This window comes from Chiloscyllium plagiosum, unplaced genomic scaffold (assembly GCF_037043375.1).
Source record: "Chiloscyllium plagiosum isolate Xiang-an unplaced genomic scaffold, Cpla_swu_hap1 HiC_scaffold_17, whole genome shotgun sequence".
Taxonomy (NCBI): Eukaryota; Metazoa; Chordata; class Chondrichthyes; order Orectolobiformes; family Hemiscylliidae; genus Chiloscyllium; species Chiloscyllium plagiosum.
This window is the reverse complement of record NW_028270155.1, coordinates 76586379-76605381: the sequence shown is the minus strand read 5'-3', so window position 1 is coordinate 76605381 and position 19003 is coordinate 76586379. Positions and strand designations below refer to the sequence as shown.

The window sequence follows — 19003 nt, the reverse complement described above, 5'->3', positions numbered from 1 at the left end:
CCCTCCTCCTCGCACACCCTCCCCCACAGCTCTCCCTCACCCACCTCCTCACACACCCTCCCCCACAGCTCTCCCTCACCCACTTCCTCGCACACCCTCCCCCACAGCCCTCCCTCACACACCTCCTCACACACCCTCCCCCACAGCCCTCCCTCACACACCCTCCCCCACAGTCCTCCCTCACACACCTCCTCACACACCCTCCCCCACAGCCCTCCCTCACACACCCTCTCCCACAGCCCTCCCTCACACACCTCCTCACACACCCTCCCCCACAGCCCTCCCTCACACACCCTCTCCCACAGCCCTCCCTCACACACCTCCTCACACACCCTCCCCTACAGCCCTCCCTCACCCACCTCCTCAGTCTGAGAATGATGAAAGGTGGAGGAACCTAGAACACTTTGAGATGCCAGGTATTTGTTGGCATTCTTGGCACCGGCAGAATATTAGTTGGGGATTGGGAGAGATATGGGCGAGAGATACAAAGGGAAAAATATGGGAGGAAAGGAAGAGGGAGAAACTAAGGTAGAGAAATGATAGGAGAGATAAGAATAGAGAGATATGAGGGGCAGAGATATGGGGGAGAGATACTAGGGAGAGATTGCACAGAGGTATGGTGGAGAGTTATTGGGAGAGATACAGGAGACAGACATGGGAGAGAGAAATATGGGGTATGGCTGTGAGGGAGAGATATGGGGCAGAGAGATACAGGGAGAGACAGAAGTGGAGATATGGTGGGGAAAGACTCAGATGGGAGAGCAAGATATTGGGAAGAGATACAGGGGTCCAGGAGGGAGATATAGGTGAAAGATATGGTGGGAGAGATATGACCATGGGAATGATACAGGAGGGAGAGATACATATGAGGAGATAAGAGTGAGAGATGTGAAGGGGATAAGCATGGTACAAGTGGGGATAAACATGACGGGAGAGGTACAGGTGCAGAGATTGTCGGGGTATGATACTGGGTGGGGAGAGATTCAATGGGTGAAATAGGGCGATGAAATGGGGGGGGGTGCAGATAGAAGAAAATGAGGGAGCAATATGAAATAATGAGAAACAGGGGAAGTCATGAATGTGGGAAAAATAAATGGGGAGGGGGCAAGGTGAGAAATGCTGGAGTGAAGATCAGAAGTTGCGATCAAGTAGGGAAGCCCAAAAACAGGCAGTTCCCAATGAATGAAGGAACATCGTTGAATTCTCTCCATTTGTTCACAACTTACAGAAGAATCTGAGACCCTCAGTCTGGGAACAGAGGCCTGACTGGTTTTGAACAACCAATCTTTTCCCAAGATTTTTGAATCTCCATCCAATCAGTGTTGGGGGGATCTTCTTTAACATCCTTGTCAAGAAAATGAACTAATAGCAGGGGTGGGACACAATGGAGGTTTCCCAGAATTCATCAACCTTGATCCGATCCTGTGCAGAAGCAGCTAGCAGTATTAGCCCAGCCTCCACTGAGTGAGTATCTCCACACTCACGGTACAAAAGAGACAACTAATGATCCGTGAGGTATTTATCTGCCAACTCCCACTCCCTACCAACCCTTCCTACCAAGCCTCAAATCTTTGGTTCATGTTTGTCAGATCCTTGCAGCTCTACTACATCCAGTTCTCTTTAATAATGAACTAACGTGCATAAAATTGTCGACAAATATTCTTGGAAGTAAATGATTACAAAATACGCAAAGGGTTCGCCACTCGTTGGCTCTGGGCTTCTTGAGAGGGAGGGCGCACTGCTGGCCTGGTTGAACGTGTGCTGCTCCCTACAGCAGGCTCTGCCAGAAACTATTTCCCATCCAGAGTGCACCAGGCGGCTAAAGGAAGGAGAATCACACAGCATGAGTTGAATTGGCAGTATGAGACCACAGGCTGCACAGATCTCCTGAAACTGATATGCCAAGCGGTTCCTTCGCAAATCTCAGTGCACAGTGTTGACGTCACCTAAACCAATCAGGGAAGTTCCTGGGTTGAACCCTGCCGCCACCCCCCCCCCACCCCGTGTCTGTGTGGAATTAGCCAGCAATGGAGGAGCTCGAGTTAGCTTCACCACTCCTGACCTTCAGAAAGGAAAAAGGTCAGTCAGGGTTACGCATCCGACGTCATAGATAGTGAGATGTCCAGCAAGCTGTGTCTGTGTATCTAAACCCATGGCCTAACCTCCCTGTCCCTCACATTCTTCAGTCCTCAATATCCCACCCAGTCAGATCCAACTCCATTGTTCGCTCTGCAGATTCGACAATACCCCTCCCAGTCCGATCCCACTCTCATCATTAAAATCTCTCCCAGTCTGATCCCATTCTCAACATCAAAATCTCTCCCAGTCTAATCCCACTCTCAACATCAAAATCTCTCCCAGTCTGATCCCACTCTCAACATCAAAATCTCTCCCAGTCTAATCCCACTCTCAACATCAAAATCTCTCCCAGTCTAATCCCACTCTCAACATCAAAATCTCTCCCAGTTTAATCCCACTCTCATCATCAAAATCTCTCCCAGTCTAATCCCACTCTCAACATCAAAATCTCTCCCAGTCTAATCCCACTCTCAACATCAAAATCTCTCCCAGTCTAATCCCACTCTCAACATCAAAATCTCTCCCAGTTTAATCCCACTCTCATCATCAAAATCTCTCCCAGTCTAATCCCACTCTCAACATCAAAATCTCTCCCAGTCTGATCCCACTCTCAACATCAAAATCTCTCCCAGACTAATCCCACTCTCAACATCAAAATCTCTCCCAGTCTGATCCCACTCTCAACATCAAAATCTCTCCCAGACTAATCCCACTCTCAACATCAAAATCTCTCCCAGTCTAATCCCACTCTCAACATCAAAATCTCTCCCAGACTAATCCCACTCTCAACATCAAAATCTCTCCCAGTCTAATCCCATTCTCTTGACAAAAAGCCCTCCCGGTCTAATCCCACACTCCTGTTCATTACTGATATAAAGACAGTCTTTACCTGGTATAAACAATGTGGAGACAGTCTCAGGCTGAGTCAATGTGTCCACTTTAACATGTTGAAAAGTTTTTGATCTTGCACTTTGGAGATGGCTGGTGGGACAGCGATGGAGATCAGAACATGAGAAAGGCAAGCAACATGATAGAACTAGGTCATGTCAATAAAATCTTCATGGATTGAAGAAATACATCATTCCAACAAATAGCCAGCACAGATACTGAAACAGTCAGCCCTCAAGAGCACTTGGGAATCGCTTGCACTCGGATTGGTCCCAATCAGAAGTGGTCCACATAGGGATTGGTCACCATTGGGAATGACTAACACCAGAATTGGTCCAATCAAGAGTAGTCCACACTGCGATTGGTCTCCATTGGGAATATGTTGCACTGGGATTGGTTTCCATCAGGAATGGTCCAATTGAGATTGGACCCAATTGAGAATATTCCACATTTCGATTGGTCCCCATTAGGAAAGGTGCAAACTGAGGATGTTCCACACTGGGACTGACCCATTAGGAATGGTCAGCTCTGGGAATTATCCACACGGGTCTGTCAGTGATGGAAATGCGCCACACTGCAAATAGTCAGCACTGGGATGGGGCCACTCGGGATATGGTCTGCACTAGGAATTGTCAACGCTGGAAGCATGGAGACTGATTGGTACAGGAATGATCACTATTGGAAATGATTTGTTTTAGATTAGATTCCCTACAGTATGGAAACAGGCCATTTGGCCTAACAAGTCCACACCAAACCTTCGAAGAGTAACCCACCCAGACCCATTTCCCTCTGACTAATGCACCTAACACTATGGGCAATGTAGAATGGCCAATTCACCTGACCTGCACATCTTTGGACTGTGAGAGGAAACCAGAGCACCCGGAGGAAACCCATGCAGACACAGGGAGAATGTGCAAACTCCACACAGACAGTCACCTGAGGTGGGAATCAAACCCAAGTCCCTGGCACTGTGAGTCAGCAGTGCAAACCACTGAACCACTGTGTTGTGGTGCAGTTCTGGTTAACACAGGGACCTGTTCTTCCTGGGAATAGTCAGCACAGAGAACATATGATGCTGGTACTGCTGCCATAACATTTAAGAATGTTATGATGGATACATTTTCTGCTCAGTCTTAGTGACTTGAACACACAGCTCAGACTCAAAGGCACTATGATGTGGAACAATCACACCAATGTCCATGGCTGTGAGTCTATTAATGGTAGCAGCTCTCTCAGAAGCAGGGATGAATTGTTGAGTGGTCTATGTGCTGTGGTACCAGATCAAAAAGGGCCTCCACTTTCAATCAACATAAAACAGCAATTAGGATGCCTTAAATGCACCAGGAATTCACAGAACAGGCAACGGCATTCCCTGGAATGCTACTCACAAGTCACTTACTTCTTCCACTGCTCCTCGCTCTCCCAAAACTCATAGACCACAAAGGTCAATCCATCGGGTAACCTCACGGCTGTAACACTGAAGAGGAGGGGACAAATTAGAGAAGATCCTACACACATCCACATAAAACCAACCTACACCCTCCACCAAACACAGCAAACTGGGATTGGTCAGCATGGGGAACAGTCAGTACTGGGATTGGTCAGTGCAGGGAACAGTCAGTAGTGGGAATGGTCAATACAGGGAATGGTCAGCACAGGGAATAGTTAGTACAGGGAATGGTCAGCACATGGAATGGCCAGCACAGGGAATGGTCTGTACAGGGAGCAGTCAGCACAGGGAACAGTCAGTACTAGGAATGGTCATTGCCAGGAATAATCAGTGCTGGGAATGGTCAGTACAGAGACTAATCAGTAAAGGGAATGGTCAGTACAGGGAATGCTCAATACAAGGAAGAGTTAGTACAAGGAATGGTCAGTACATGTTGGGAGTAGTCAGTACACTGAGTGGTCAGCACAAGGAATGGTCAGTGCAGGGATTGTTCAGAACATGGAATGGTCCATCAGCTGATGGTCAGTAAAAAGCATCGTCAGAACAAGGAATGGTCAGCACACAGATTGGTAAATACAGAGAACAATCCGTGCAGGGAATCATCACTGCAAGGAATGATCAGTACAGGGAATAATCAGAACAGGGACTGATCAGGACAGGGAATGGACAGCAAAGGGATTGATCAGTGCAGGGAATGGTCAGTGCAGGAAATGGTCAGAATAGGGAATGATCAGGACAGGGAATGGACAGCAAAGGGATTGATCAGTACAGGGAATGGTCAGTGCAGGGAATGGTCAGAACAGGGAATGGTCAGAACAGGGAATGGTCAGTACAGAGAATGGTCAGAACAGGCAATGATCAGTACAGGGAATGATCAGTACAGGGAATGGTCAGTGCAGGGAATGGTCAGAACAGGGAATGGTCAGAACAGGGAATGATCAGTACAGGGAATGGTCAGTACAGGGAATGGTAAGAACAGGGTATGGTCAGAACAGATTAGATTACAATACAGTGTGGAAACAGGCCCTTCGGCCCAACAAGTCCATACCGACCCGCCGAAGCGAAACCCACCCATACCCCTACATTTACCCCTTACCTAACACTACAGGCAATTTAGTATAGCCAATTCACCTGACCCTGCACATCTTTGGATGGTGGGCGGAAACCGGAGCACCTGGAGGAAACCCACGCAGACACGGGGAGAACGTGCAAACTCCACACAGTCAGTCGCCTGAGGCGGGAATTGAACCCGGGTCTCTGGCGCTGTGAGGCAGCAGTGCTAACCACTGTGCCACCGTGCCGCCCACAGGGAATGATCAGTGCAGGGTATGGTCAGTACAGGGAATGATTAGTACAGGGAATGGTCAGAACAGGGAATGATCAGTACAGGGAATGGTCAGAACAGGGAATGGTCAGTACAGGGAATGGTCAGAACAGGGAATGATCAGAACAGGGAATGATCAGTACAGGGAATTGTCAGAACAGGGAATGGTCAGAACAGGGAATGATCAGAACAGGGAATGATCAGTACAGGGAATGGTCAGAACAGGGAATGGTCAGTACAGGGAATGGTCAGAACAGGGAATGGTCAGTACAGAGAATGGTCAGAACAGGGAATGATCAGAACAGGGAATGGTCAGTGCAGAGAATGGTCAATGCAGGGAATGGTCAGAACAGAGAATGGTCAGTACAGGGAATGGTCAGTGCAGGGAATGGTCGGTACAGGGAATGGTGACTAGGTCTTTTGACTGAAAGTGTGAGCCTCCTACTCCACATTGAGCCTCTGAGATGCCTGTTGTATCCTGCTCCCTGTCTCTTGGTGCAGTTTCACTCTGCTATCACATGCAATGTTAGACTTGCTGGGCCCGCTGGGAGATCGACAATCGTTGAAAGGTAGTACAGCTCGGCAGGAGATAGTGGAAGGTGTTGGAAGGCAGGTAGCGTGCACCCTGCTCTTAAACAGGGATGGTGTTGGGTGAAGGACTCTTCTTGTAACCAGTATGTCCTTGTGAACAACTGTACCACCTCAATTGAACTGTTGGCTCTCTCACATGAGATCAAACTGTTCAGCAGAGTCTGAAGGTCCTTTCTAATTGGCTCTTGCTTTGTGGGGAAGATAAACCACTTCAATTGGGGGTTACTCCCTGAACGATTATACTCACTGGAAGCAGTCTCGTTGTCCCGACACGTCCTTCAGGTATTGCTTCAGTGAACAGCCAAACTCTCCCAGCTGCTTCTGTCCAACACTCATGTGTTGACGGACAAGGAAAAGATGCTGGAGAGGGACAGAAAGCAGTAACATTGAATAAAGGTTAAGTTGAGTTTTAGTATCTGGATGAGAGACAGAGAGATAGGGAGGCTGGGTATGGCAGGGACATTACAGGAGCAGATGGGAGGAGAGAAAGATTTCACAAACACTTTATTAAGTCTTCATTACACAAAGAAATTTTCTCCCCAGTTGCTGGTCAGTTGTCCATCGTATGGAGATTTAGATCAGTATCCAAAGACGTACCACAATCAATCACATGTGCCTTCTTTTCATTAACTTCCAAGTCTTTGCTGCCCAATACCACCCATTCCTCCCATCTATTTGTTTCAACATTTGAAGGATTGTGCACAGAGCAGTTTTATGCTCACACAAAAGCAGATCCTGGAAATCTCAAACAGAAGCAAAAACTGCTTAAAATGGGTCAGGCAGCATCTGTCGAGAGAGAGAATTTACATTTCGAATCACTGACCTATCAGAACTGGCAGCAACTACAAAATGCGACAGGTTTTCAGCATTTGAAAGGAAAAAAGTTCAGAAAAACAACAAAATAGAATATATGTCTTTGGGTCAAAGACCAGGAGTGGGTAAATGACAAAAGAGTAGATATTGCAAGACCAAAGGGAGTGATAATGAGCCAAGTAATTAATCAAATGATGTGCCAAGAGCATTCTAACACAGAAAGCCAGCGAGTGAAGCTAGAATTGAAACCAATCTTTGCCCATTTTCGTATCTGTTGACAGAGCTGTACATTACAAGCATGTGCCTCCTCACCTGAAACACCACTCTTTCAATCTTTCTCTACTTAGTGGTCACATGAATTGTTGATTATTGCCCATAAGACACACATAATTACACAAAATTAAAATAGAAGCCTTTCTCACCCTCTAAACAAAAGTAAGATTAGTGCGTGCAGTCAAACTTTAAAAACAAACAAAAAGCCTTCATATTTCATTCAACATGTTTTATTGTGAGATACTCACTCTCTCGCACACCAAACAATATCTCTGTACATTCTATTTTAGTGAATAATCAGTTGATGAATTATGTTTATTTAATCTTTGGGATTTCCTTTTCCTCCAGGAATTTTTTCAGACTAGAACGTTAATTCGATCATCAATTCTCACTCTCATTTTTCATAATATGGGTGTTGATGGTTCTAGTATCTTTAAACTTCTGGCAAGGTAAACCTACTCAGTCCAGTTTATTGTCAGATTAAACATTCAACTAAGAGAAATTTCAAATCGCAACAGAAACGTAGTTTCACCAGCTATAGACTGGATCTGGTAATGGAATGTCTCTTGCCCCCTGGGTCTCTCATACCAGCAAAATTACCTCAGGACAAAATATATTGATAGGTATTTTGCAGCAGAAATAACTCATTTATAAAGACTATCAATGTCAGCACTTAGAATCCTAACTTCAAAATTCTAGGAATTTGTTATCCAGATGGGAACTCGTGAGAATTTAATTATGAAACCGTTTAGACTGGGCTATGAATATCCAATGTAAGAATCCATTTTAAATTACATTATAATCATAATTACTGTATCATAGAATAGCAAAGATAATTATTACATGCCTGCATACTTTAAAGTTATACAAACTGCTCACAGCCAACTTTAAAAAATAGGATATTCAATCAAATAGATTTAAAGAGACTCAAATGTTAGTGTAATTTCTTTAGCTTGTCTTTTCTGAACCATTAGGGGTGATTTATTAGAACTCAACCCTTTCTCCCATCCTGACATTCCTGTTATCTGAATGTGTGTGTGTTTTTGATGGATGTGTTATCTTATAACTTGTCTTTGTGGCAGAGGGTGGTCAGGCTGTCTTTAATCATTATGCACAATTCAATTCAACACCTCACATGAACTGGCTCTTTAGCCCACCAACCTTTACTGATTTCTAATCCTTATCTAGACCTGCTACTTATGCCCATGCGTGGTTTCTATCTCTCTGCTTTGTCTCCTGTCCGTGTGTCTATTAAGATACACTGTAAACATTGTTAATGTGTCTGTTTCAACCACCTCCACTGACAGTGTGTTCCAGCCACCTACCACCCTCTGGGTGAAAGATTTTCCCTGCGCCTCTCCCCTCAACTTTCTCCCTCTCACTTTGAACCTGTGCTGCCTTGTCGTTGACCTTTCCAACCTGAGGAGAAAAATAAACTTCTGACTATCCACCATATTTATGCCCCTCGTGATTTTGTAGGCCTCTATCAGGTTGCTCCTCAGCCTCCATCTTTCCAGTGAAAACAATTCGAGCTTAACCAACCTCTCCACAAAACTAAAACCCTCCAAAACAGGCGTTGTCCTTGTAGACCTTCTGGTGGTGTGGCGACCAGAATTGCGCGCAATATTCCAAATGTGGCCTAACTGAAGTTTTGTCCAGCTGTAACATAACTAGCTTACTTTTCTATTCAATGCCCTGGCCAATGTGCTGTATGCCCTCTTGACCACCTTACCCACTTTCTGGGATCTGTGGACCTGTATGCCCAGATCCCTCTGAATGTCAATGCTCCGAAGAGTTCTGCCATTTATTGTATGATTTGCAAGTGAATTTGATTTTACAAAATGCATTACCTCACATGTGACTGGATTAAACTCCATCTGCCATTTCACTGCCCAAATCTGCAATCTCTTCTTAACTCCTTTGACAATCCCCTGTAATTCCGACAATATATCAAGGCAAAAAAACAAATCTTACCAGTTCATTGACACTGTTTTGGTCATGAATTCCTTATGGTTCAAATAATTTTGCGATCAGGCTTCTGTCCCAGGCTACCCTCAGGGTCCCCAGTAGTCCTGTACTTTACTGTACAGTGTTTCTAGGCATGTCTTTCAATGCTGGATATAGTGCATTGTATTTATAGTAATTTTCATCAGCTGAGTGAAGAACTTACTTTTTTCATTAAACTGGCTATTTCCTTTGCATGGACAGAACTGTACAGTCAATGGGTTTGCAGATGGGAACAGCCTATAAAATTCTATTCACAATTACACCGGTGAATGGGGATGAATATTATTCCATTGGGACTAGAAATTGCGAGTCTGATTCCAAGTCATGAACCTGTCCCCGACACCGTGCCCTGCACATCCGATAGATAAACTGCATTATAGAAATGTCCATCCATGATTGCCAGCTCTCCATGAGGATCATTGCCACACCAGGTTGAAACTTCCAATGTCCTTCAATAGTCCATCCACTCAGTCCTGACTTCCAGTAGCAAGGCTCATCTCAGGGATTCCTCGCTCCCTAAATCTCCAAATACCCCGTCTGTTTTATCCCTGCCTTTCCAACAGCAAACAAACTCTCAGACACTTTCTGTTCTGTTGTTAACACAAAGGTGGTCCCAGATCCTTCTCAACAGCATAACTGTTTTGTTTCTTCCACGGGAGCATCTTCTTTGACTTTGTTTTTTCATCATTTATTAAATCTCAGGATATGGGCCACTATTCATTGCCTTAATGTCCGTGAAAAGGTGCAGGCCGTTTAGTATAAAGTCACTTACTGTATCCTGGTGGGGGGGAGTATTAGGATTTTGACCCAGCTACAGTGAAGGAAGTGACACATTTCCAAGTCAGGATAGTGGATGGAAGGGAACCCATGAGTAGTTGTGAGTTTGAGAGGTGCTGTCTCAGCAACCTCAGTGAGGTGTTGAAGTGTCTCTTGTAGATAGTACTCACTGCTGCTCCTGAATGTGAAGGGAGAATGTCAAAGACGGTGGATGAAGTATAAATTAAACTGGTATCTTAGCCCTGAATGGTGTCAAGCTTCTTAAGTGTTGTTGGAGCTGCATCCATCCAGGTAAGTGGGGAGTATTCCATCCCACTCCTGGCCTATGCCTTATATATGATGGACATGCTCTGGGGAGTCAGGAGGTGAGCTACTTCCACAGAGGATTCTGAACCTCTGATCTGATCTTGTAGCCACTGTGTTTATATGGCTAGTTCAGATGTGTTTCTGGTTAATGGTAATCCCAAGATGTTAATAGTGGGGGATTGAATGCTAGTAACACCACTGAATGTCAAAGAGCAATGATTAGATTCTCTTTCATTGGAGATGGTGTGGCACTAATTGCAAGCACAAATGTTACTTGTAACTTTCAAAGCAAACCTGGGATATTGTCCAGATCTTGCGGCATTTGGGCACGGACATGTCTATCTGAGGAGTCATGAAAGGTGCTGAACATTGTGCTATCATCTTCACTTCTGACCTTATGATGAAGGGAAGTTCACTGTTGAAACAGTTGAAGATGGTTGGGCCTAGGACACTACCCTGAGGAACTTCTGTAGCTATGTCCTGGAGCTGAGATGACTGACCTCCAACAACCACAACTATCTTCTTATGTGCCAGGCATGATTTCAACCAGCAGTGAATTTGCACTGCCCTCCCCGATTCCCAATGATTCCAATTTTACTAGGACTCCTTGGTGCCAAACTTAGTCAAATGAGACCTTGATGTCAAGGACTGTCACTCTCACTTCACCTCTGGAATTCAGCTGTTCTATCCATGTTTGAACCAAGGCTGTAATGAGGTCAGGGGTTCAATGGCTCCGGTGGAACCCAAGCTGGGCAACACTGAGCAGATTATTGTTGTGCAGGTGCTGCTTGACAGCATTGGTCATGACAGCTTCCATCACTTTACTGATGAGAGTAGACTGTTGGGCTGGTAATTTGCCAGATTGGATTTGTCCTGCTTTTTGCGTCCAGGTCATGTTTGGGGAATTTTCCATATTGTCAGCTAGACACCAGTGTTATAACTGTACGGGAAGAGCTTGGCTAGGGGAGTGGCAAGTGCTGGAGCACAAGTCTTCAGTACTATTGGTGGAATGTTGTCAGGGCCCATAGCCTTTGCAGTGTCCAGTGACTTCAACCATTTCTTGCTAACAGAGTCTAGATTGGAGTGGCGCTGGAAAAGAACAGCCTTGTATATTTGGTGAGATTAGACAGATTGGTGATATTTTTCCCTCTTGTTGGTTCCCTCACCACCTGCCTGCAGACCCAGTCTAGTAGCTACGTCCTTTAAAAAACGATCAGTGGTGTTGCTGCCAAGCCACTGTTAGTGAAAGGCTTTGGTGACCCCACCCAGAGTACATTGTGTGGCCTTGCTGTCCTCAGTGCTTCCTTTAATTGGTGCTCAATGGTTCTTTTGAGGTCACCTCATAGAGCACATTTCTATTTGCAAGGATTCTTGTTTGAGCCATTGCCAGCAATGCAATGTTTCCTCTATTTAATGACTAAACTACAAAGTACAATATAAAACAAATCCTTGCAGCATGCCATGCAGCCCATAGTGCTCTTTGTCACTAAGACCAATAACATTAGTCCACTATCCCTCTTAATTGTCTCCCTTTCCCTTGATTGCTGATTCACATGACCTGAAATCACATTGTACTTGAGGATGTGTTTCTCTCCGACCTATCCTCATGTCCTTGGAGTTCACTTTATCCATAGTTCCCACCACCTGCTCCTTCAAAACTATTGCCACCATCTTGTTAAACTTCCGGTTTCCCTCCCCGGTCCCCTTCCTCTTGTCCCCCTCTCATTCACACAGCAAGTGGAAGTCGTTTGAGGTGGACATGGGGCAGGAAGAAAAATTATTTCACCGAGCAGAGAGTGGTACATAACCAAGCAAGACATAACGAGAGAGTGGTCAGGATAAAAGGGTGAGAGACACAAAGAGAGGGAGACTGAGTGACAAAGGGAGAAAGGGAACATGAGAGAAAGAGCACGAGATGGAGAATGGGAGACAGACAGTAAAAGACAAAGATCATGGAGGAGTGGCTCTGCTCTACAGAGGGGGAGAGCAGAGTCGAGAGTGTGGTGCTGGAAAAGCACAGCAGGTCAGGCAGCATCCGAGGAGCAGGAGAATTGACGTTTTGGGCACAAGCCCTTCATCAGGAATGAGGCTTGTGGGCCAGGGAGCTGAGAGATAAATGGGAGGGGGAAATGTGATAGGTAGATGAAGTTGGGAGGGGAAAGGCGATAGGTCAAAGAAGAGAGTGGAGCAGATAGATGGGAAAGACGATGGACAGGTCAAGAGGGTGGTGCCAAGTTGGAGCCTTGGGACTGGGGTAAGGGGAATTTAGGAAACTGGTGAAATCCACATTAAAGCCACATGGTTGCAGGGTCCCAAGGCGGAAAAATGAGATGTTCTTCGTCCTGGCGTCGGGCGGTTAGATTAGATTTCCTACAGTGTGGAAGCAGGCCCTTTAGCCCAACAAGTCCACACCAACCCTCTGAAGAGTAACCCACCCAGACCCATTCCTTTAGCCTGTATTTACCCCGACTAATGTACCTATCACCACGGGTAATTTAGCTTGGCCAATTCACCTGACCTGCACATTTTTGGATTCTGAGAGGAAACCAGAACACCCAGAGGGTGCCCACGCAGACACAAGGAGAATGTGCAAACTCCACACAGACAGTCACCTGAGGCGGGAATCGAACCCAGGTCCCTGGTGCTGTGAGGCAGCAGTGCTAACCATTGAACCACCGTGCTGCCCCAACCACCCCAAGGGTTGGGTGATGGAGGAGGCCCAGTACAGCAGGTCTGATCTCCAGCATCTGCAGTCCTCACTTTCTCCTATAGGGGGAGAGCAACTGTGATAAAGGGAACAGATAGAAATTTCTGTTGCCACAGACATGATTCCAGGGTGGCACATTGTCTCCCTGGTGCGAGGGTCATTGAATGGCTGCAGGACACTCTGAAGGGGGGAGGTCCTGATCTATGTCAGTACCAATGATAAAGGTTTAAAAAGTTCTGAAGAAGAGTCATACCAGACTTGAAACATTAACTCTGTTTCTCTCTCCACAGATGATGCCAGACCTGCTGAATTTCTATGCGCTTGAATGGAGGTTAAAAGAAATGGGGAAGAGGTCTAGTAAGGAAACTAAAGGGAGCTAGGGAATAATTCTAAAGCAGGATCTTAAAGGTAATAATCTCAGGATTATTCCTAGTGCTGTGTATGAAAAGCCCTACTCTGGCCCTTTCTATGTTTTTACAAGTAAACAGAAGACAGGCAGAGACTGAGACAACAGCACAAGAAACAATAGGATGTAGGCAACACATGAGAGAAAAATCAAACAAAGGAGGGGGAAGAAAATACTGAAGGGAGTTACAGCCTTGTCTTGTGAAAAGCAGCATTTCGATATGATAGTGAAGGTAAGTGAAAGGTGTAGTGCGCAGAGTGTTACTCCAAGCCATCTTCCCATCCTGGTAGGTACGGAACTAAACCTGACAGGGTTTAACAGTGAGGAAAACCCTGTTAAATACAGAGCTCAGTAAATGTAGGAGTCAGAACACTGACAGTCCATCAGTTCATGGTAAATTACAGTCCTCCACTCACTACCTGCTAATTAGATCAACTAAACACCAACAATCTGTCAAACACAAAGAAATTAAAAACCTGACGCACAGACTTACTCTGAGCCAGCAGCATGAACATCTCTGCGATGAAAAAAAACGCAGAATCTTGAAAAGCCTTAACTGGGTTGGTGGTCGAGGAGTGAGGTAGCAAACATTAGTGAATTTAAAATGATTAAGTGCTGAGTGTCATCAGATTATGAACTTGACAAGGATGGAGATGCCAGAGGTTATGTGCAATGAATATTTAGCATAAAGACTCCTTAGACATTAAGAGATGTCGATTTACACAGAAACATTTTTTAATTGTTTCTGAAGAATCGTAGAACCGCTACCGTGTGGAAACAGGCCATTCGGCCCAGTGAGTCCACACTGACTCTTGGAAAAGCTTCTCACCTCCCCTTATGGCCCTGCATTTCCCATGGCTAAGCCACCTAGACTGCACATCCCTGGACACTATAGCATGATCAGTCCATCTAACCTGCATATCTTTGGACTGTGGGAGGAGACCAGAGCACCCAGAGCAAACTCATGCAGACACAGGGAAGAATGTGCAAACTCCACACAGACAGTTGCCCGAGGTGGGAACTGAACCCGGGTCCCTGGCGCTGTGAGGCAGCAGTGCTAACCACTGAGCCACCGTGCCGCTCTATTGTGTTATGATTGGATAGAACATATTTCAGATGAAACAATGTTTGTTTTACATTTTTTTAATTACTTCTGTTGCAAAGTTTGACAGCACGCATTTGCACAGTTCTCATGGAATGCAGACAGGTTTAAAACCCACTGGTCTAGAGTGCACTGCCAGAAACAACAGATGGTGGCTGTGTTGAGTTTGCACATTCACCCTGTGTCTGGGTGAGTCCCCTCTGGCGCTCCGGTTTTCTCCCACAATCCAAAGATGTGCAAATTAGGTGGATTGGCCATGTTATATTGCCCATTATGTGCAGGCATGTACAGGTTGGGTGGATTAGCCATGGGAAATGTCGGGTTGTGGGACTGGATGGGATGCTTGTTGGAGGGTTGGTGTGGATTTGATGAGGTAAATGGCCTGCATCCGCACCATAGGTATTCTATGAAGCAGATTCCCTATGAAGGAAATGGATAAATAATATTTAGACCACAGCTGGAAATACTGTGAACAGTTTTCGGGTCTCATTTACAGAAAGGTATATTGTCATTGGACACAGTCCAGAGACAGTTCACTAAGCTAATATCAGGTATGGACAGAGTGTCTTATGAGGAGAGGTTGAGTAGATTGGACCTGTACACATTGGAGCATAGAGGAATGGGAGGCGATCTTTCTAAAACGTAATTTTCTTATAGAAAGGTTGATTCCCATGTGGGAGACTCTAGGATCAGGGGGTAGAGCAAGCATATTTAGGACAGAGAAGAGGAGGATTTTGTTTCTTTCAGAGGATGGTGAATAAATGGCATTCTTTTCTCTGGAGGAGATCGTTGAGGCTGGGTCATATCCAAGGCCGAAATAGATTTTCAATCATCAAGGATTGTGAAGAAAAGGCAGGAAAGTGGAGTTGAGGATTATCTAATTAGCCACAATCTCATTAAATGGTGAAGCAGACTCAATGGGCTACATCTGCTCCAATGTCTAATGCTCCTACTTGAAGAGGAAACATTCACAGAGCTATGAGACAAGAGCAGAGGAGTGGGACTAATTGGATGGCTTTGTCGAAGGGGGATTTGCTGCATGTTGGCACCATTCTATAAATGTCGCTTGCTGTGAGAAAGTTGTCCAGTTCCTTTCTGAACAATAACGGGGGAAGCTGCGTTCACAGCACGAGCTGACAACTTACGCTAAACATCAACAAAAAAAAAAGAAAAACCGAAAGACCTGTGGATTCTGGAAATCAGGATCGAAAACAGAAATTGCTGGAAAATTTCAGCAGGTCTGGCAGCATCTGTGGATGCTGCCACAGATTCAGGTTAACATTTCAGGTCCAGTGACCCTTCGGGGTGGCTCAGTGGTTCACATTGCTGCCTCACAGCTCCAGGGACACAAGTTCGATTCCAGCCTCGGGCAACTGTCTGTGTGGAGTTTGCACATTCTCCCCGTGTCTACGTGACTTTCCTCCGGGTGCACTGGTTTCCTCCCACAATCCAAAGATATGCAGGTTAGATGGACTGATCATGCTAAATTGCCCATAGTGTCCAGGGATGTGCAGTCTAGGTGGCTTAGCCATGGGAAATGCAGGGCCATAAGGGGAGGTGGGAAGCTCTTCCAAGAGTCAGTGTGGACTCACTGGGCTGAATGGCCTGCTTCCACACGGTAGCGGTTCTACGATTCTTCAGAAACAATTAAAAATTGCACCGTGCAAATTGACATCTCTTAATGTCTAAGGAATCTTTATGCTAAATATTCATTGCACATAACCTCTGGCATCCCCAACCTTGTCAAGTTCATAATCTGATGACACTCAGCACTTCATGAGGTCAGGTGAATTGGCCATGCTAAAATTGCCCGTAGTGTTAGGTGCATTAGTCAGGGGTAAATGTAGGGGAATGGGTCTGGGTGGGTTGCTCGTCGGAGGGTTGGTATGGACTTGTTGGGCCAAAGGGCCTGTTTCCACACTGTAGGGAATCTAATCTAAAAAATCCAATAAAATGCACGAAAATTAGTCATCAAATTAAAATGTGGGATATCAGTTTTTTTGATTCTAAAGTAATAATTTTACACTAGTGACCATGGAAACCAAGCAATGGCTTTCACCTGTATTTTTGTTGAGGGATTGGTTGTCAGTGGAGCCCCCTTGCTAATTCCTCTCTGGATTAAATGGCCCTACGCACAGGCAAGTTTCTCACTAACCCAGTAAACTGCAATTGATACAACTTTGCCTTCTGCTCCGATCCATTGAATTTCAATGATGTATCAGTTGAATTATTTAATAAGGCTTTACGCTTTTTAAAAAATTGTTATAAATATGAAATCTGTGAAATTCAGACCCCTGAGATTGTGGAACAGAAATAGGGAATTTTTTTACTGGAGCGCTGGAGGTTGAGGGGTGACCCTATCGAGGTTTATAAAATCATGAGGGGCATAGTTAAGGTGAATAGCAAACTCGGAGATATATTTTTAAGGTGAGAGGAGGAAGATTTAAAAGAGACCTGAGGAGCAACTTTTTCACACAGAGGATGGTTCATAAGTGGAATCAACTGTCAGAGGAGATGGTAGATGAAGGTACAGTTACAACATTTCAAAGACAGTGGGACAGGTACATGGATAGAAAAGGTTCAGAGAGATATGGGCCAAATGCAGGCAAATGGGACTAGTTTAGCTTTGGGTAACTTGTTAGGCTTGGATGAGTTGCTCCAAAGGGTCTGTTTCCATGCTGTATTACTTCATAAATAGTTAGAAATAGTTGAGTCAATTAAGTCTATGTCATTGAAGGATCTTGGTTTAATATCTCATTTGACACACTGGTCTTTTGATAATGCACTGCTCTCCCAGTACTGAGTTAAAAATCACACAACACCAGGATATAGTCCAACAGGTTTAATTGGAAGTACAAGCTTTCGGAGCGCCGCTCCTTCATCAAAACTGTTGGACCTGAAGTTGTGTGATTTTTAACTTTGTCCAACACTGGCATGTCCACACCATGGTTCCAGTACTGCACAGCAAGGTTCTGCTCATGGCTCTCTCAGTCAGGGCACGACTCTGTGACTTAGTGTCACAGAGTCAAGAGCTCTAGTCATCTTGGAGGAAATTCTGAGGTACAGGATGTACATGTATTTGGAAAGGCAAGGACTAATTTGGGATAGTCAACATGGCTTTGTGCTTGGGAAATCATGTCTCACAAACTTGATTGAGTTTTTTGAAGAAGTAACAAAGAGGATTGATGAGGGCAGAGTGGCAGGCATGATCTATACAGACTTCAGTAAGCCATTCGACAAGGTTCCCCATGGGAGACTGATTAGCAAGGTTATATCACATGGAATACAGGGAGAACTAGCCATTTGGATACAGAACTGGCTCAAAGGTAGAAGACAGAGGGTGGTGGTGGAGGGTTGCTTTTCAGACTGGAGGCCTGTGACCAGTGGAGTGCCACAAGGATCAGTGCTGGGTCCTCTACTTTTTGTCATTTACATAAATGATTTGGATGTGAGCATAAGAGGTACAGTCAGTAAGTTTGCAGATGACTCCAAAACTAGATGTGTAGTGGACAGCGAAGAGGGTTACCACAGATTACAACAAGATCTTGATCAGATGAGCCAATGGGCTGAAATGCGGCAGATGGAGTTTAATTTAGATAAATGCGAGGTGCTGCATTTTGGGAAAGCAAATCTTAGCAGGACTTATACACTTAATGGTAAGGGTTGGAGAGATATGGGCCGGTGCTGGCAGGTGGGACTAGATTGGTTTGGGATATCAGGTCGGCATGGACAAGTCGGACCGAAGGGCTGTTTCCATGCTGTACATCTCTATGACTCTATGACTCATGTAACAGTGGACACTTGTTACAGAAGGATGCTGGACCTGGATTTTAAAATCCTGCAAAAAAAACCCAGCTGCTGGAAATCAGAAACAAAATCACAAATGGCTGGAAAAGCTCAGCAGGTCGAGCAACATCTATGGAGAAAAGGCAGAGTTAACATTTCGGATCAAGTGATCCTTCTTCAGAACTGATAGTAACTGGGAAAAGGTTGGTGCATATGGTAGAGAAGGGGTGGGGGAGGGGGAAGGAGTATACGATAGGCGAAGATGGAGCCCAGAGAGAGACGAAAATAGTTGGCTAGATAAAGGAATCTGGTTTCCAGCATCTGCAGTCATTGTTTTTACCTCCTAGATAAAGGAATGTGTAAAGGTCAGCCTGGGAGAATGAATAGCTACTAATGGGGTTCAGTATCAGTTCTGAAGAAGGGTCACTGGGCCCGAAATGTTAACTGTGCTTTCTCTCCACAGATAATGTTGAGTTTTTTCAGCAATTTATGAT

At 45.2% G+C, this 19003-nt stretch overlaps 1 protein-coding gene across 2 annotated transcripts in view; it reads right to left on the bottom strand.

Moving 5' to 3' along the window:
* Positions 1–306: 306 nt before the first annotated feature.
* The window catches only part of necab2 (N-terminal EF-hand calcium binding protein 2), a 148399-nt gene continuing 129702 nt past the window's right edge, over positions 307–19003 (bottom strand). The window contains exons 9-12 of one of the 2 annotated variants that reach the window (XM_043707377.2): positions 6580–6692; positions 4367–4444; positions 2969–3060; positions 307–1819 (exon numbers count right to left, since the gene is read on the bottom strand). In XM_043707377.2, coding sequence (XP_043563312.1) covers positions 1791–1819; positions 2969–3060; positions 4367–4444; positions 6580–6692 — 312 coding nt within the window. In that variant the 3' untranslated portion in view covers positions 307–1790. The remainder of the gene's footprint in view (positions 1820–2968; positions 3061–4366; positions 4445–6579; positions 6693–19003) is intronic. The other variant, XM_043707376.2, reaches the window with a different exon arrangement.